The sequence below is a fragment of the Moschus berezovskii genome, chromosome 1, assembly GCF_049115385.1.
Source record: "Moschus berezovskii isolate FMDL1 chromosome 1, NW_MosBer_1.0, whole genome shotgun sequence".
NCBI classification, from domain to species: Eukaryota; Metazoa; Chordata; class Mammalia; order Artiodactyla; family Moschidae; genus Moschus; species Moschus berezovskii.
The window spans coordinates 165,279,096-165,299,146 of NC_142460.1; the positions used below are offsets into that span (position 1 = coordinate 165,279,096).

The 20,051-nt window shown below is 50.4% G+C and overlaps 1 protein-coding gene across 3 annotated transcripts in view; it reads right to left on the reverse strand.

Annotated features, from left to right (window-relative positions):
* Positions 1 to 15,843, reverse strand: part of TMPRSS2 (transmembrane serine protease 2) — a 47,656-nt gene extending 31,813 nt beyond the window's left edge. Inside the window, exons 1-3 of one of the 3 annotated variants that reach the window (XM_088840821.1) lie at positions 8,600 to 11,281; positions 5,356 to 5,426; positions 1,462 to 1,684 (exon numbers count right to left, since the gene is read on the reverse strand). In XM_088840821.1, coding sequence (XP_088696947.1) covers positions 1,462 to 1,684; positions 5,356 to 5,370 — 238 coding nt within the window. In that variant the 5' untranslated portion in view covers positions 5,371 to 5,426; positions 8,600 to 11,281. Of the gene's footprint in view, positions 1 to 1,461; positions 1,685 to 5,355; positions 5,427 to 8,599; positions 11,282 to 15,656 lie in introns of those variants that run through there. The other 2 variants (XM_088840818.1, XM_055414283.2) reach the window with 2 other exon arrangements.
* Between the last annotated feature and the right edge of the window lie 4,208 nt (positions 15,844 to 20,051).

Genomic DNA, 20,051 nt, shown 5'->3' on the forward strand with positions numbered 1-20,051 from the left:
ACAGGAATGGGGGAGAGCAGCGGAGGGGAGAGGGAGGGACGGGCGAGCCATCTGCGAAGCGTGCGGGAGACAGAGGGAAGGACAGAGAGAGAAATGCAAGGGTGGCGGCAGTCGTGACGGGCTAGGGAGGTCTGGGGAGGGGAGTCTTCAAAGGGCACAGATGTTACCTGATACCACTGCTTATGGTGTATGGTAGGCACATGGAAATCCACCCTGCCATAGATCTTTGACTCTGTGAGTTGTGCGTGAGGGTATGTGTATCTCACAAAATAAAATAAAAATGTTGTCGATGAAAATGTTCCTTGGGCCAGCCCCTGGACTAGCTCTGTGCTCATATAAGTAACTGCCTGTACTAGTCCTGCCTGGGCAGCGCTTACCGCATCGACTTGCCTGCCTGACAAGTTAGGGGAGGGGGCACAAAGGGAAGGGATCTGGAGGGAAAGAAGATGAAATGAAATGGAAGGAGAGCAGACAAGGACTTCCCTGGTGGTCCAGAGGTCAAGACTCCGTGCTTCCAGTGCAAGGGGCACGGGTTCAATCGCTGGTCGCGGAACTAAGATCCTGCGTGCAGCATAATGGGGCCAAAACGATTAATTATTAATTAAAAGTTTGAACGACTAAAAAAGAAAGCAGACAAATGAGAGGACGTGAAAGACATGGAATTAAGGTGGTAGGCAGAAGACACACCACCTGCAGTCCCTCAGCCTCTCCATGACCCGCTCAGGTCTGCCTATAAGATCCCTCAAGCCATGAGAAAATGTTGCAGATGCTCCTGGGTGACAACCCCACCAGGCACTTCCTTCACTGAATACAGAATACTCATCAAGCACCTTGCCATGACTTGTAGCATCCAGGAAATGGGGACGTAGAGAAAGCTTGTCTCTTCCTGCACTGGGGGCTTACATCTACTCAAGATGATACAGTGGGAAACCATGCAGACAAGAAGCAGCTCAGAGAGGCTGGGCTGGAAAGACCACCCTGGGTGGCACAGGCCAAGCTGGTACAGGAGAGTTAGTGGGAGATGAAGGTCTGAGCAGCTGTGTATGTGTGCTGCGTGCTCAAAGAGTCGTGTCCAACTCTTTGCAACCCCATGGACTGAAGCCCGCCAGGCTCCTCTGTCCATGGGAGTCTCCAGGCAAGAATACTGGAGTGGATAGCCATTTCCTCCACCAGGAGATCTTCCCGACCTAGGGATCAAATTCACCACTCTGGCATATCCTGCACTGGCAGGCAGATTCTTTAACAATAGTGCCACCTAGCTAAGAGGCTCCCAAAGGCCCCCGGGAGGTGAGAACCAGGGTCCACAACTTTGACACAGAGATGGGGAAGGGAGAGGCATGCATACCAGCCCTGCAGACAGAGAAGAGCTGGCACCGAGCTGGAGGGGGTAGAGGGCACACTGGAGAAGGCAGACCCAAAACTCGCTTCCATTAGAGAAAATAAAAGCAAAAAGGGTCCTACTTGAGGTGCACGCTGTCCTGGACGGAGGTTTGGGCTGCCCGTAGATGACAGGTGTTGAGGCGTGAGTCTGAACCCTTGGGGTGTACTGGGGCACCACGGGCGGGTAGTACTGAGCGGGGTACACCTCGTAAGCAGGTGGAGCCGTGGGCAGCTGCTGCGGGTACAAGCTTTCCGGCTGGTATCCATGGTTCTCATAGTAAGGCCTGACACCTGGTGATGATCCCTAAATGATTAAAAAGATGAATGATACAAAGCTGTAATTATTCCAAAGCTTAAAGAAACGTTCCATGGCACTCAGTCAATTCATGGGGACAGCACTGCAGATTCCACAGATTCTATGTAAAAGTGAAACACTTACTCAGTCACGTCTGACTCGTCGCAACCCCATGGACTGTAGCCCACCAGGCTGATATTCATAGAATTTTCCAGGTAAGAATACTGGAGTGGGTAGCCAATCCCTTCTCCAGGGTATCTTCCTGACCCAGGGATCAAATCAGGATCTCCTGCTTTGCAGGCAGATTCTTTACCAAAGATTCCAGGGCATCTTTAATTACACCAAGGCCTCACCTAGAATGAAAACTCACCAGGGTGTCCAATTAATTGGCAGTAGTGTTTGGTTTTGTTTGTTTGCTATTCATTTTTTGAAATAAAGAAAAAATAAATGGCTGACATTGAGATTGAGTAACTAAAGAAAAAATGTGTAGAAGTCTGGGAATGAGTCAGGACCCCAGCCCCTGAGGATGGGGTACCAAGTTATGAACTAGCAATACCAGAATGACGATGAGAATAATAAAAGCTAACATTAGAAAACTTACCAACTTGGGCATCTGTATTCAAGCCTCCTTAAAGCCTGACCATTACCTCCTAAGATGGTCCAGGTGTGATGGGTATACTCAGACAGGAACGTGAGTGACAGAGGTTATGAAATCTACCTGCAGGATCTACAGCTGGTGGCAGCTAGCAGCTCTGCTGCCCCGGGCATCTTTCTGCGGCACGAGTGTCCATGTGGACAGCATGTGGACTCTGAGGCCCCAGCTCTGAGTGGCATTTGTGGGGTGCAGTGCACACACACACAGACGTGGAAGGGATGCCCAGATGCTGCACCTCACTCTCAGCTCCATCCTTTGGCTGGTTCCTATCTGATTTTCTTTTTAAAACTATTCTCTTTGTACCTAGTGTTGTTTTCTTATCTACTTGCTTAAAATTAAAGTTTTGAAAACAAACAGGAACATTTTTTTCATGAAACGGTAAAAATCTGGGGGGAAGGTGTATCTGCTATGCCATAAGTTCTTTCCAAGATTTCAGCAATGCTGCGGTTGGCAACATTGATAAAGGTCCGGGGCCTTCCAGTGTTTCCAATCACAGAGTTACGATTATCAAAAAAATAATATTTTCTTTAACAAGAAGTATTGGTTTATGCTTTTTACCAAAGTATCTATTGGAACCTTGTGTGTGTGCTAAGCTGCGTCAGTCGTGTCCAACTCTTTGTGACTGTATGTCCTCTGTCCAGCAAGAATACTGGAGTGGGTTGCTACGCCCTCATCCAGGGGATCTTTCCAACGCAGGGATCACACCTGTATCTCCTGCTTTGCAGGTGCATTCTTTACCCCTGGGCCACCAGGGAAGCCCATTGGAATCTTAGTGTTCTACCAATTAACTTTTGTGAACACTCTGTAGAAAGTGGTAAATCTTTTCTTAAAAACGTATTTTCTAGCTTGTCATTTGCCTTTTAATTCTGGTTACTTGTTGTTGTTTTTCTTTTCTTTTTTTTTTTCACTTCTCTGCTCCTCTTATGCCCACTTAAAATCTGCCCTCTCCAAACCCTGACCCCTTCAAGGCCACTGGGGACCCCAGGAGCCTGTGAATTTGCTGTGCTTCAGACCCACTCCTGCCCCCACAGACTACCCACTGGTGAGGCCACCCTGGAGGCCACACCTACCCTCTTATCTAAGTGTCCCCTTGCAACACTCCTCCCCCCTCAGTAATTCCTCCCCTTGTTCCTTGCCGACTGAGAGCTCAGAGAGGACTAGTATTCTGAGCAGAGGCGACTTAATGATGAGAATTTTAAATGAGGCCTCCAGGGCAGTGTGATTAGAAAGCAGTGAGCCAATCTTGAGTTTAATAACTTACCAACGTGCCCCTTCCAGAGTCCGAAGATTGTACCCAAGACCAGAGCAGTAACAGAAAGGGAAAGCAGAAGGTAATCTCTCATCTAAATGAGGAAGCCAGAGGCCGAAAAGCAGCACAGGCATCTGGTCTCCATCTGAAGCGTCTGAGAACACGCTGACCTTCCCAGGAAAGGTGGCAGCGGGCACGGCGATCTGACCCTGTGAGTTCCTGTACCGTGGGTTTGGAATTTTAAAAGGATCCAATGGAAACTATCAGATACAGGAACGGGGCAAGCAAAGGTCTGCTTTCCAGATAGAGACAACTTTTAGAAACCTAAATGTAAGATGACAAGTGAGATGTCGTTGGGAAGGTACAGCCTGCCGTCAGTTCAGTCTCAGTCGTGTCTGACTCTTCGCGACCCCGTGGACTGCAGCAAACCCGGCCTCCCCGGCCTTCACCATCTCCTGGAGCTTGCTCAGACTCATGTCCATCGAGTCAGTGATGCCATCCAACCATCTCATCCTCTGTCGTCCCCTTCTCCTCCCGCCTTCAATCTTTCCCAGCATCAGGCTCTCTTCCAATGAGTCAGTTCTTTGCATCCAGTGGCCAAAGTATTAGAGTTTCAGCTTCAGCAACAGTCCTTCCAATGAACATTCAGGACTGATTTCATTTAGGACTGTCTGGTTGGATCTCCTTGCAGTCTAAGGGACTCTCAAGAGTCTTCTCCAGCACCACAGTTCAAAAGCATCAATTCTTCAGAGCTCATCTTTCTTTATAGTCCAACTCTCGCATCCATTCATGACTACTGGAAAAAGCGTACGTTTGACTAGATGTACCTTGGTTGGCAAAGTAATGTCTCTGGTTTTCATATGCTGGCTAGGTTGCTCATAGATTTCCTTCCAAGGAGCAAGCATCTTTTAATTTCATAGCTGCACTCACCATCTGCAGTGATTTTAGAGCCCAGGAAAACAAAGTCTGTCACTATTTCCATTGTTTCCCCATCTATTTGCCATGAATTGATGGGACCAGATGCCATGATCTTTGTTTTTTGAATGTTGAATTTTAAGCCAGCTTTTTCTCTCTCCTCTTTCACTTTCATAAGAGGCACAAATGTAAGGTACATTTGTATGCAAAGTGTGGGGAGGGGTCGGGGGGTGTTTCATGGAGGGGGTGGCTAGCCCTTTGCTTCCGCCCTGGCCTCTCCCAGGCTACCAGGAAGTGAGGCTACACTGTGCCCTGATGGCCACTGATGTTCCAGGCACTCTCTTTTAACTGGGAAAGAATCTTCCTGCAATGTGGGAGACCCGTATTCAATCCCTGGGTAGGAAAGATCCCCTAGAAAAGGAAATGGCAACCCACTCCAGTATTCTTGCCTGGAGAATCCAATGGACAGAGGAACCTGCTGGGCCACAGTCCATGGGGTCACAAAGAGGTGGACGTGACTGGGCGACTAACACACACACACACACACACACACACACACACACACACACACTCCCTCTCACCTCCACCCTGCCTCTGTCTGTCCCCACATCTCACCCCCGCCCTCTGCTTCGTCCTGATCAAAGCAGGAAGAACCTCATCACCCACACACCCCCTACAACAGCACAACTGCCACGCGGCTCCTCCCGCCCCACTCCTGCTCACTCTTGACCCCCAGAATGCCTTCACCACATCCAGCAAGCATCCAGCTCTGACAGTGCTGACCAGCACACGCCGCTGCTGGAAAGAGCAGAAGGAACCCAGGACAGGGCAAGGCCAGGGAGGTAATGATTAACCACTTACTGAGTTTAAAGCCATCCTGATGTTATCAGCAGCATCGGGTAAAGGGAGGTATTTGGAACGTTCAAGTTGACCTAGAGGAAAGAACGACAGGACTGTTTTGTTTCTGTACCGGTGAGTTTGCGGGAGATGAGACGGGAAAGAACGAAAAGACGTCCTGGGTGACAGTCACCTCTCGCCACAACCACGGCCGTTCTGCCTGCTCACCTTGACCTCATCACCTGCACCCACAGCTGCCCATCCCGAAGGAGCCGGGGACCTGCTCACTTGAAAGTCACATTCAGGGCCTGCCTCACTCACCCTGCTCCCACCGGGAGGCCCAGACTTCCCCGACATTGCCTCCACCAAAATCAGAATCCAGCAAAAAAGAAACAGGCGTGGGAAATTTTCAGCCATCAGGTTCGGCGGAAGTGATGCAAGGCAAAGCCCTGAGTCAGCTTCTGACAGTGCCATGTCCCGTGGAGCCCTTGGGCAAGTGACCTCTCCGGATGTCGGGCAGAAGCAAATGCAGCCACCACACTGGCTTGTTTGGATGAGGATTTAACTTGAGGGTGCAGGCAGACACTTCACGTGCCCCGGCAGTGGCGGGTGTGATGAGATGTTGTGGCTCCTCCCTACAGAGCATCCTCGGAGAGAAGGGAGCAGCAGTCCTCACCCCACCCTCCCATCCCCCGCTGGAGCAAGTGTTCGAGAGCTTAGACCCAGATGGAGGCCACACCTGACTTTTCAAATAAGCCATCAGGGGCTTTCCTGGTGGTGCAGTGGCTGAGACTCTGCACTCCCAATGCAGGCGGCCCAGGTTGGATCCCTGGTCAGGGTACTAGATCCCACATTCCGTAACTAAAGATCCTGTGTGCTGCAAGACTCAGTGCAGCCAAACAAATAAATAAAATATTAAAAAAAAAAACAAGGCGTATGAGGTGAGAGGGAGGTTCAAGAGGCAGGAGACATATGTATACGTATGGCTGATTGATGTTGATGTATGGCAGAAACCAACACAATATTGCAAAGCAATTATCCTTCAATTAAAAATAAATAATTGCAAAAAGCAGAAAACACACACACACACACACATACAAATAAGCCACATGGAGTCACTGCAACCTTAATCAACACAAGTGTGTAAAAATTCTATAAAGCACATTTAGACTCACTCAATACTCCACTTACTATTTCCAAATCCAGAAAAAAAGGAAATTCAGGACTAACCACTTGAGTGGTTTCTCAGGATATTGGTCCAAGAGACTTTTCAAGCAAGAATACTGGAGTGGGTTGCCATTTCCTCTTCCAGGGGATCTTCCAGGCCCAGGGATCGAACCCACTGTCTGCTGTGTCTCCTACACTGGCAGGCGGATTCTTTAGCATTGAGCCACCTGGGAAGCCCTATACAATATACTTATCAATATGTAAGGAAATTGGTCACGAAAAATAAAGCCCTTGGTCACCTTGTTTGCAGACGTTTTTGAACAGTGGTGTCTAGGAAGACCATCAACATAAAAAGCTTTATAGTAAAGGCCCATCTGACGTCACTCTTCCCATCATAAGCAAACAATGGCTTTTGTCCACCACTCCTGGCTTCCTTGAATTGATCAAACAGTAACTTCAAGAAACAGCCTTCACAATCACCCATCCACAGGCCCTGTCTGGGTAAGAAAACTCTGGGCTTCAAAGCTGGCAGATCTAAGTCAGAGCATCTATCATCTGTAGAGGGCCTGGTGCACAGCCAATGAGGGCAGCCAGGCAGGGTGGCTGAGCCCATGACTCCTGGGACCAGACTCTGGATCTAAACTAAACTCACTCACATTAGCCATGACCTGGGGGCAAGTCTAATAATGCTTCCGGGGCTCGGTTTCCTTGTCTGTAAAACAGGGAGATGGCTTAACGAATCAAGGTTGGTTTGCCTAAGTCACTGCTTGTTAAAAGTGGTTTCACTGTACATAATACAGAAGTTATCTGAAAGATGCATCTTCGAGAAGAATGCAGTTTGGTATTTACTTAGTATAAAAGGTTTTTGCACAGTGTAACAAACACAGAGTTTACAAATCTGTTTTTTAAAAAAAAGGAAGGGGAGAGGATAGCAGTGGCATCCAGTACAGGGTTGAAAAAGAAATAAAAGGAATCCAAACTGGCAAAGAAGTAAAACTGTCACTGTTTGCAAATGGCATGATACTTACCATACATAGAAAACCCTAAAGAGGCCACCAGAAAACTATTAGAACTACTCAACGAATTCAGTACAGTCGCAGGATACAAAAATAATACACAGAAATCTCTTGTAGTCCGACATACTAACAGTGAAAGATCAGAAAGAGAAATTAAGGAACAGTCCCATTTACCATTGCAACAAAAAGAATAAAATACCTAAGGAATAAACCTACCAAAGGAGGCAAACTGTGGAAAATTCTTAAACAGATGGGGATACCAGACCACTTTACCTGCCTCCTGTGAAACCTGTATTCAGGTCAAGAACCAACAGTTAGAACCAGACATGGAACAACAAACTGGTTCAAAATTGGAAAGGAGTACATCAAGGCTGTACATACAGAGCCGACTCTGTAGCCCACCAGGGACCTCTGTCCATGAAATTTTCCATGCAAGACTACTGGAGACGGTTGCCATTTATACTCCAGGGGGGTCTTCCTGACCCAGGGATCAGACCTATATTTCTTGAGTCTCCTGCATTGACAGGCAGATTCTTTACCACTAGCACCACATGGGAAGCTCCTAAAATTGATCATAAAGCTGATAAATGTTGAAAAGCCCATAGAGGCAGGATGGGCCTGATTGGCAGCATTTATAGATTTGCAGATCTACACCTGGAAAGAATGCCCAAGATATCAACATGAAATCCTCCAGCTCTGAAAAACCCACTGAAGCTCCTGCTGGCACTGCCTCTCAGAGTCCCGAGCAAAATTATCATTTGACTCATTACACATTAAAAAGACTTCAAACATTAACTTGGATAAATGAAAATATAAGTAAGGCTGTTTAACCTTGGGAAAACTTGCTGAACAAGTCACAAGAAAGATGTACCAGATCATCATTTATTTTCCATGTAAAGATAAAAGAACCAGTTCGTGCTGACAGCTTTGAGATTTTTTTAAGATTAAAGAAAAAAGAGTCAACATGGTTCCAGGTATGAGGGAAAAAAGCTGACCCATACACGGGAGGAAGAGATCAGCATGTAGAATATACATGATGTTTACATCTTGACATGGGTATGATGGTCACATATTAATAGCCTTACCTACTTCTGCTCTGTAACGAGAGACGTTTCTGAGACTTGACAGCAGTACAGAATCCTCTCGTCTAAGCAGGAAAAGCTGGCACCTTCCTCGGATTAGTTTCAGGTGAGTCCTGCCCCAGCCAAGGTTCTCGCCCCTGGCTTCTCTGCCCTCAGTGGTAGGCACTCCCCGGGCCTCTGAGCTATCTCACCAGTTATAGGTTTGGTTGCAGTTTCAGGAAATGAAAATCCGATCTCACTGGCGGCTCTCCCAGTTTAAGAGCCCTCTGAAAGGAGTGATGAATCAGTGCCCGAAATCCACGCTCCCTAGTCATTCAAGATCCCAAACAGTGAGACCAGGAAGCCAGGAGCTCAGGGGCACCGGGAGCCACAGCCGCGAATTATCCCCTAAAAGCCCAGAACCTAGAAATAACTGCAGCACAATTCTCTCTCACCCAGAGATCCCACGGCCAGCAGACCCTGAGGACCCAGAACACCAAAAGCAACCAGATGGGCTGCCACGGACTCTGGAAAGGAAGACAAGTCGGAGTGCCCCTAACTGTCGGGATGTGTGTGTGTTAATAACTCAGTCATGTCCAACTCTTCGAAACCCCATAGACTGCAGCCTGCCAGGCTCCTCTGTCTATGGAATTCTGCAGGGGGGGATACTGGAGTAGGTTGCCATTTCCTCCTCCAGGGGATCTTCCTGACTCAGGGATTGAACCCAAATCTCCTGCATTGCAGGCAGATTCTTTACCATCTGAACTAGCAGGGAAGCCTAACTCTCGGTGGCCGGAGACAAAGGAAGGAAGAAAGGTCTCCCCTGGGACCTGGATCTGATGGAGACGCACTGTTGTCCAAAAGGACCAGGGGATCACGTTCTGTGCGATTAATTTCTAAAACAGGCAATTCCACTCCCTTACGAGGCAGCACCTCTCTTTAGCTGGTTTCTGAAAGAAACAAGACAACCCAGATGGCAGAGACAACACCGCTTCTCGAATGTTTTCTCTGGTCATCAGAGGACACCCGTGAGTGCTCTTGATTCCAGAAAGCCAGCCTCAGGGAAGTGCTTTTCCCCGAAGTGACCGAGACTCATGTGTGGCAAAGCTCTGCCCTGCTGCTTGCTCCTGGCACGCGTCCACTCCAATGTCACCCACTTGAGTCACACAGCAGAGCATGACTGTTCCGGGCCACCCTGGGCTCTCCTTTCAGGGGACTGACTCAAGCCTCGAGTCACCTGCCCGGCCACCACTCAACAGGACGGTTTTGTGGAATACCATCAGTCTCCCGTGACACGATGACGCTATTTCGAGACAAGGAAGGTCCCTTCTTACAGTGGCTTTACTCTGGACCTCAGAACACATTTGCTGGAGATTTGTTTTGAAAACTACCAAATCAACGGAAAGGAGGTCGGAGAGGTAGGTACCAATGCCCACGCAGGAGTCAGGGGTTTTCCCTACTGTGAAGGCTCCACTGACTTTCCCTCACGCATCACTCATGCATGGGCACCTGCACTGGACCCCTTCTAGTGCCTTCCAGATGCCAGTCGTGTGATGAGGTGTGACGGGTGGAAGAAACCCCACCTTCCTGACCTCGGATTCGGCGTGGCTTCTTCAAACTCCAAAGCAAACACCACCAACAGATACTCCCTATCTGAGGGCCCATGACCAATGGAGCCCCGTACGTCTCAGCCACTGCGTACAATCACCTTACATGTGGAGAGGTTCTCGTGTCCCATTTGGGGACAAAATGCACTGTGAGAGGGAAGTTAACAGAGACAGTGGTGGATTTAATTCACAGTTCAACGTAAACAAATATAAGACTATCAGAGAAACAGCACACCCAGTGACGGATGCAGGAAAGAGAAAGGGGAGGGAGAGAACCGCTCGGGAGAGGTACTGCCTGCAGCATCCGAGGCTCTGTTTCTATGAATGCCTCATTGTCCAAACGAGATTGCAAACTTTTTAGGGCAGGAATTGAATCTGCTCCTTTTTTTTTCAGTCTAGTTTTGTACCGTACACAGAAAGTGTTCCAATTTTTTTTTTTTTTGCATCCCAAAGGCCAAATAAATAAGATGAAATTTAAGACAGAAAGAGCCAGAAAGCCTGCAGCTGGACAAAGCAGACGCCAACTTGAGGATGTGAGTGACCTCACAGGTCCACAGCTGATCGAATGCAAACAGGCAGGCTGGAGAGGTGGCCAGTCCCTCGATAAAGTACAAAAGCCACTGTCTAAGGTTCGAAGAACTTGCCTGAGTCGATCTGTGAAATGGGCATGCGTGCTGAGCCACTTCAGTCACGTCCAACTCCTGGTGACCCCATGAACTCTAGCCCGCCAGGCTCCTCTGTCCATGGGATTTCCCAGGCAAGACTACCGGAATGGGTTGCCATTTCCTCCTCCAGAGGATCTTCCTGACCCACGGATAGCAGATAAATGGGGTTTTGTCCAGATTAAGTGTGTTCGTGGCCTAACACCATGCCCATCACACGATGAGCCCTCCAGAATAACATAATGACAGTAGCTAAGGGACTGATGAACGGGGAAAGGACTCAATTTTTTTGTGTGAAGATCCAAAGGAAGCACTCAGGATCAAACAGGTCAGAAATACCAGGAGGGCAGATTTAACTCAATCCAGGGAAACCAGGTTCCAACAATGAGGACGTTTCAGTATCCACGGGAGATACTGTGAGAAACAGTTCCTCAAACCAAAAAAAAAAAAAAAAAATAGTTTGATCCAACGCTGGAAGGCTGTGTCTACAGCATGATCTAGAAACAAACTGGCCTTTAGCTGAGAGGGCAGACATGATGATCTTTTATTTTTTGTGATCAGAAACACAAATCTATCCCTAGAAAACACAGGTTTCACATGCCCGGTGTTCAGATCGAGTCTCAGATGAGGCCAGGTGCTTACCCTGCCACGAGGGCCCATCCGAAAGCAGGGAGCTTAAAGTGATGCTGACATGAGGTGACATCCAAACAAGCCACCATAAAAGCCTGGGCTTCATCTCACCTTCCAGATCAGAGCTCCCTAGAAAATATTTCTCTAATGGATGTCCACTAGAAGGTCAATAGAGCTCCCAATGATTCCATCCACTCTGCCTTTGCAGTAGCTTCCAGACTTAAGCTTTTGTTGCTGTTTACTTGCAGCTAGCTGCAAGAATTAATGTGAACTGCAGGGCTTCCCTAGTGGCTCAGATGGTAAAGAATCCGACTGCAGTGTGGGAGACCTGGGTTCAATCCCTGCATTGGGAAGATCCCCTGGAGGAGGGCATGTCAACCCATTCCAGTACTCTTGCCTGGAGAATCCCCATGGACAGAGGAGCCTGGCAGGCTGCAGTCCATGGGGTCGCACAGAGTCAGACACAACTGAGCGACTAAGCACAGCACTTCCTAAGTCATGTCCAACTCCTTGCAATCCCATGAACTGTAGTCCACCAGGCTCCTCTCAGTGGGTTGCCATTTCCTTCTCCATGCCTTTCAAACATTTCCTGCTTCCTTATTACATTTCTGCACCCTCGTCCCTCCTGCACCCCACCCCTACACACAACATAAATTCCTGGAGTTTCCACTCATGGCAAGTCCTTCCCTCCTTCTCCTTGACTGACCTCTAACAAGAGCATAAAGCTCTGCTTTGAGAAACCTGCCCTCTTCAAGATTCACACTGTTCACAGTTCAAGGCACTGCCCACACGTCCACCAGAAAATCAGGGTCTGCCATTCTCCTTGGACGTCTCTAAGACTGCCCATGACATTTTTCATGCCCCTGGTTCCTCTTCTCTGGACCTCTGTCCAGTGGCTGGGGCAGACCAAGTCCGAGGTCACCTCCCCTTCCTCCTGATCTCGAGTTCTGCCTCTGGGTTGTTCCTCAGACCGTCTGTGTGATCAGCCCTCTGCTACTGCATTTGGGACCAGGCTGGCCATCGGCACGGTGGGGGCAGGGGCACTGGGAGTTTCCTCCCCCACATCCAGGCCCACAGTCCTGAGTAGCTTGCAAGCCAGATCCCCCAAAATGGCCTATACGTAGAGATCCCCAACCTCAAGCTAGGAAAGGACTCACCAAGCCTGGCCCAATTCACATCTCAGCACCCAGGTGTGTGGCACCTCCCATTCCCTCCCCAGAGGCCCCTTAGCTCATCTTGGGGGTCCCCTAGGGGGTGACAGGAAGGGCAGCAAAGACTGAGCAATTGTGGGAAGCAAGACCACCCAGCAGACCCAGAGCTGAGAGAGCAACAGAGGGTGGACGAGCCTTGAGTGCCCCCACCCCCACACCAACAAAGCCAGCTTCCCTTCCTTAAGTAAGCAAAGCTAACCAGACACTACTTTGACCCAGTCGCCTTTCCTTTTTCTACTTCCATGCCTAAGGATTGCATAATTCTGGAGGGCTTTGAAAAATAGATTTCTATTCCATCAGAATCTGATGCAGCAACTGAAACCAGGGCAATGACCCCCAGTGGTCACAGAGGCCCCCAGGATTCCTGCCACAGGCCTAGGTGGGAAAGAGTGAAAGGCAACAGCCTGGAGCCCTGGTTTACACATCCTGGTAGACCCCGTGTCCCAGGCTGGGCCCAGAGTCTCTGCAACAACCGTCAAAGTGTCCTTCACGTGTCTAGGCTTCATCGCCGACAGGACATTTGCACCCTCGGCCCCATCATCAGAGATGGTCAGCCCTCTGCTGCTAAGTCACTTCAGTTGTGTCGACTCTGTGTGACCCCATATACGGAAGCTCACCAGGCTCCCCCGTCCCTGGGATTTTCCAGGCAAGAACACTGGAGTGGGTTGCCATTTTCTTCCCATAAAGGGGTAAGCTCTCCTGCCCAGGTCACCCTGGAAGTGGGCAGCTTGGAACCAGTGGGGCGGGGGCAGTGGGGAGGGTGAAGGGAAGAGGTTCTGCTCTTGGATCATGAGGAAGTCAGCCTGGCCCTAGAGCCACCCCCTTTCCCACGAGGATTCCAGGCCTCACGAAGCTTCCCTGGAGCCATCTGGCCTGCCTGCACCCCCTGGTGTCCCTACAGGTCATGGGATCACCTGGGGCAAGTTATTTCCCCCGTCTGCTTTAGTTCCTCACAACTGAGTTACATGCATCATTCAGAGCCTGGAAGGATGCCCAGTTGGAAGTAAAGGCCACATCCACCTGGGCTGTTCCTATGATAACAGGGGTGCAACCCAATGTTCTCCTATAATTAAAGCAGGAGTAAAGGGTGGAGCAGCTCAGGGTGAACGGAGGCCAACCACCAAGCAATCTTGAGCCCTGTAGGCTCCAGGCAACTACACAACCTTGAAAGAAAAGCACTAACCTTGGAGGAGTCAATAAGAAAGGCATTGCTGGGGATCAAACAAACAAACCTCCCAGTCAAGAACAAAAGGCTCCTGCTGCTTAGCCAGCTCATGGATTTAAAAGCGGAGAGGGAGATGTCCATAGCCAATCTCCAGCCAGAGCCCCGACCGCAGCTCCCTGACTCCTGTGGTGTGGGCTTGCTGGTGCTGCCCTGGCCTCTCACATTGACCTCAGGGGTCCAGTAAGGTTGGCCGTGGTGGGGGGATGCAGGCAGGCCCACTTCTGGAAAAGCTGTGGAAGGCGAGAGCAAACCTCCACCACCTCCCTGGATTCCCCAACCCCTGCACCTCACTCTGCAGCAGCAGCGCCTGCGCCCCCAGGAAGCTGTGTCATGGAAGCCTGGCTCCCACTCCCAGCCCCCACCCTCCTCCAGGGTTGATTGGCTCCGTCCCCACTTCCTGGAGAACCTTCCGAGACCTCCCAGGCTAAGTCAACAACCCTCCCTTCACTTAAGGTTTTCTAAACACCTTGAAGCTCTCCTTAGGAGCCTTTGTAATTTTCCATCAGTTGGTTGGCTCTCTACAGCCCGGAGCCCAGGGCGCCTGCTGTGTGCCCTAGTACTACCACGCGGGTTTGAATCCGGCGGGAATCTGGCGGGATTCGCAGGCTCGGGGCAGAGCCCCGGGTGACCCCTGCCCGACAGGCAGGTCTCGAGTCGCTATCTTTTCCGTCCCACTGGTATTCCACCTGACTGGTCCTCAGCCACCTGCGCGTACGAAACGGAATTCCGGATTTGGGATCACCGGCGGGGTGGTCCCTTCCCAAAAGCCGGGGCGCAAACCAAGACAGACTTTCGCCCGCAACCCGTGCTTCCCCTCTGGGGCCTGGAAGCGAGAAATGTGGGGCCATAAGGCAATTCTTATCGGTGCCCACTGCCAGGCTGGTGCGTTCAGCCTTGGTGCCACGGCCCGGGGTCCTGCCGGATGGCCTGCGGTGGACCGAAGCGCCCAGATGCCCGGCCTTGTCCCTGGCACGGAGTGTGCGCCGAGAGACCAGGACCGCTCCTTCCCGCACTGGAAGTGCAGAGGAAGCCGGGGCGGGGGCTGTTGCCGGCTGTCCAGGCGGCCCAGCCCTGATCCTGGCCTCCGGGTCGCCGCCTTGGGGCCCGGGTTGTGGGAATTGCCTTCCTGGGGCCACCGAGCAGTTCGCACCTCGCCCGGAGGCCCTCCAGGCCCGTCCCCGCCGCGCCGGCGTTATCGCTCCCGGCATCTCCGAGGGTTTCCAGTTTCTCCCCACTTTGGGAGGGAACCAAGAAGCAGGAGTTCAGGTGACACTACGAGGCTGCAGAGATTTTCCCGAAACAAAGAAGCGGATGGACAACCCTCCCTCCCTCCTCCTCCCCGAAGGGAAAAGGCGCACCCCTCGTTCCCAACTCGGCGCTAAAGGGGCCAGGGGAGCAGGAGCCGATTTCAGCCAAGGGGACCCACTCCAAGGCACCTTTTCGCCTACCAATTGGCTAAGAACCGGCAGAATAGCCTGCACCAACCCAGTGATGCCAACGAAGCGGCCGGGGGTCCTCTGACCCCCGCGCCAAGGCGTCCCAGGCGCGCGGAACCCTCCCGACCTCACGCAGGTCGCTTTGCACTGCGCAGCCCCGTGCGTCCCGACGGCGGGAGGACGGACTCCCCGGGCGGGAGTTGCTCACACCTGGCTTCACCTCCCGCTACTCCCACCCAGCCCGGGTGCTCAGGTCCTCCCTTGCTCCCGGGATCTCCAGCACCGAGAACCCGTTGCGCGCGCCACTTACCTGCGGCGCTCCGGAGCTGCTTCCCTCCCTCACCCCTTCCTCCTCCTCCTTCTCCTCCGCCTCCTCTGGAGTTCGCTTCTTCCTCGGCCCAGCTCGGAGTCCCCGATCCTCCCCGGCTCTCGCTTTAATCCTGGGAGGCGGTGTCCGAGCGCCCAGGGCAACACCCCCAAGCGCCGGGCCCGGGTCACCTCGGACAGAGGGAGGGGACGGACCGGAACGGCTGTCCCGGGCGGGGCTGGTCGGGGCGAAGGCGGCGAGAGGAGGAGTTTCCTCCAGGGAAAGCCCGGCACGCGCTCCCGGAGGGACCCAGAGGGAGCTCGGGGGACGCTTCCATCCCCGGCGGGCAGTCTAGGGCTGGGGAGGAGCGCGTCTCCCTCCCGCCTTCCCCGGGACCGAGCCGGTCGCCGGCGCCTTGTGCCCGAACACTCAAGTCTGGACTCGGCAAGGGGATTCTGGGGAGCGCTGACCGAGTCTCCTGCGAACCGGCCGAGCCCTGGCGCGGGGGATCCGCCTGATCTCTCTGCCCTCGGCGAGGACCCGGGAATCTGCTTCCAGGGGCCGCTTGCCCGGGCGCTAGAGCCCAAGGACCCTCCCAGGTCCTCTTGGGGGGCTTTTCTCTGCCCTCAGGTCCCAAGTCCCTCCCCTTCCCTCAGAACGTCCCCAGGAGTAGCTTGAGGGCTTCCTACCCGCCCCCCCGCCCCAAGGCAGAGGGTGAGGGAAAAGGGTGAAATAAAGCTTAGCTTTCTGCTCCTTTTAAGAGGCTCTTCCCAATGTCGTTTGCAATACACAAATGAATCTGGATTGCTTTAGAATCAGGTAGAGGCAGAAGAAAGCCCGATCCATTCCATTCAAGTCATGTGCTGCCTTGGCACGGCATTCCTTCCTAGGCAGGTGTTCTGGGTCGGGACTTGCCTAGTAGGTTCTTCCCAGCCTCTCCTCTGGCTCCCGCCCTTTGGCCTATCTCGTGTCTCATCCTTTACTGTGTGCAGGTTGTCCAAGGAGAAGACCCTTGAGGACCGCCTCAAGGTCAGTGTCAGGTCACTGTCGGGTTAGGTGGTCTTCTGATGGTGACTCATCTGCTGCTGTTTTGAACAGTGCATTTGGAGTCCGCTGGGAGTGGCTCCGTTGCTCACAAACCTCAGTGTCCGCCACACGCCAGGCACTGTGTGTCTGCACCTTCGTCCCTGCAGTGCTTGTTTTCTCACTGTCCACTCCCCCTTCTTTTGGCAACTTGCTGGGATGTTTGTTCCCAGGAGCAAATGACTAGCTTGGGGAAGCACCTCCGTTCTGGAGGTGAGCACATGGCCAGTGTCTGGCACAGCAGCTAAATCCCATCCTTGCCTGGATTTGTGCTTCAGGAATGAACACACAACCCACCTTTGCACCTGAGTCTAGGGTCAGCCTGGGGAATCTGGGATTGTTTTCTCTTCTACTGGAGCCTTCAGAGACCCTCTTCCTTGTGCTTGGAGGAAGAAGCAAGTAGCCACAGGAATTGTTGATAGCTGTCTTTCCATCACCAGGGAGCTAGTACCACAAAAAAGATACCTTCTCTACCAAGAACCACAGCATATACCTCACACCAGCCAGAAAGGCCATCATTACAAAGTACAAGTAATAAATGCATGAGAGGGTGTGAGAGAAAGGAATGCTCCTACATCACCGCTGCTGCTGCTGCTAAGTCGCTTCAGTCGTGTCTGACTCTGTGCGACCCCATAGACGGCAGCCTCCTCCGTCCCTGGGATTCTCCAGGCAAGAACACTGGAGTGGGTTGTCATTTCCTTCTCCAATGCAGGAAAGTGAAAAGTGAAAAGGAACGTAAATTAGTGCAGCCACTGTGGAGAACAGTATGGAGGTTCTTTAAAAAGCTAAAGATAGAGCTACTGTGTGATCCAGCATTCCCACTCTTGGGCATATAGGTGGAGAAAACTCTAATCTGAAAATATATGTGCATCCCAATGTTCATTCCAGCTGTACTTAAAATAGCCAAGATATGGAATCAACCTAAATGTCCATCAACATAGAAATAGATAAAGAAGATGTGGTACATATATAATGGAATATTACTCAGGCATAAAAATGAATTAAATAATGTCATTTGCAGCAATATAGATGGACCTAGGGATTATCTGGACGGAGGTTCGTGACATTGTACAGGAGACAGGGACCAAGACCATCCCCATGGAAAAGAAATGCAAAAGAGCGAAATGGCTGTCTGAGGAGGCCTTACAAATAGCTGTGAAAAGAAGAGAAGCGAAAAGCAAAGGAGAAAAGGAAAGATATAAGCATCTGAATGCAGAGTTCCAAAGAATAGCTAGGAGAGGTAAGAAAGCCTTCCTCAGCAATCAATGCAAAGAAATAGAGGAAAACAACAGAATAGGAAAAACAAGAGACCTCTTTAAGAAATTAGAGATTCCAAGGGAACATTTCATGCAAAGATGGGCTCGATAAAGGACAGAAATGGTATGGACCTAACAGAAGCAGAAGATATTAAGAAGAGGTGGCAAGAATACACAGAAGAACTGTACAAAAAAGATCTTCCCGACCAAGATAGTCACGATAACGTGATCACTGACCTAGAGCCAGACATCTTGGAATGTGAAGTCAAGTGGGCCTTAGAAAGCATCACTACTAACAAAGCTAGTGGAGGTGATGGAATTCCAGTTGAGCTATTACAAGTCTTGAAAGATGATGCTGTGAAAGTGTTGCACTCAATATGCCAGCAGATTTGGAAAACTCAGCGCTGGCCACAGGACTGGAAGAGGTCAGTCTTCATTCCAATCCCAAAGAAAGGCAATGCCAAAGAATGCTCAAACTACCAGACAATTGCCCTCATCTCACACGCTAGCAAAGTCATGCTCAAAATTCTCCAAGCCAGGCTTCAGCAATATGTAAACCGTGAACTCCCAGATGTTCAAGCAGGTTTTAGAAAAGGCAGAGGCACCAGAGATCAAATTGCCAACATCCGCTGGATCATGGAGAAAGCAAGAAAGTTCCAGAAAAACATCTATTTCTGCTTCATTGACTATGCCAAAGCCTTTGACTGTGTGGATCACAATAAACTGTGGAACATTCTGAAAGAGATGGGAATCCCAGACCACCTGACCTGCCTCTTGAGAAACCTGTATGCAGCTCAGGAAGCAACAGTTAGAACTGGACATGGAACAACAGACTGGTTCCAAATAGGAAAAGGTGTACGTCAAGGTTGTATATTGTCACCTTGCTTATTTAACTTTTATGCAGAGTACATCATGAGGAACGCTGGGCTGGAAGAAGCACAAGCTGGAATCAAGATTGCTGGGAGAAATATCAATAACCTCAGATATGCAGATGACACTACCCTTATGGCAGAAAGTGAAGAGGAACTCAAAAGCCTCTTGATGAAAGTGAAAGAGGAGAGTGAAAAGGTTGGTTTGAAGCTCAACATTCAGAAAACAAAGATCATGGCATCTGGTCCCATCACTTCATGGGAAATAGATGGAAAAACAGTGGAAACAGTGTCAGACTTTATTTTTTTGGGCTCCAAAATCACTGCGGATGCTGACTGCAGCCATGAAATTAAAAGACGCTTACTCCTTGGAAGGAAAGTTATGACCAACCTAGATAGTATATTAAAAAGCAGAGACATTACTTTGCCAACCAAGGTCCGTCTAGTCAAGGCAATGGTTTTTCCCGTGGTCATGTATGGATGTGAGAGTTGGACTGTGAAGAAAGCTGATCGCTGAAGAATTGATGCTTTTGAACTGTGGTGCTGGAGAAGACTCTTGAGAGTCCCTTGGACTGCAAGGAGAGCCAACCAGTCCATTCTAAAGGAGATCAATCCTGGGTGTTCATTGAAGGACTGATGCTAAAGCTGAAACTGCAATACTTTGGCCACCTCATGCGGCGAGTTGACTCACTGGAAAAGACTCTGATGCTGGGAAAGGTTGGGGGCGGGAGGAGAAGGGGACAACAGAGAATGAGATGGCTGGATGGCATCACCAACTCTGTGGACATGAGTTTGAGTGAACTCCGGGAGTTGGTGATGGACAGGGAGGCCTGGCGTGCTGTGGTTCATGGGGTCACAGAGAGTCAGACACGACTGAGCGACTGAACTGAACTGAACTGAGGGATTATCATATCAGGTGAAATAAGTCAGAGAGAGGAAGACAAATATCATGTTATCACTTATATGTATGAAATCTAAAAAAAAATGATACAAATGAGCTTATTTACAAAACAGAAATAGATTCACAGACCAAGAAAACAAACTTTTGGTTACTAACAGGGGATAGAGGAGGGGAGATAAATCAAGAGTCTGGGATTAACATATACAGACTATTGTATAAAATAGATAACAAGGACCTGCTATGTATATAGTACAGAGAACTATACTCAGTATCTTGTGATAACCTATAA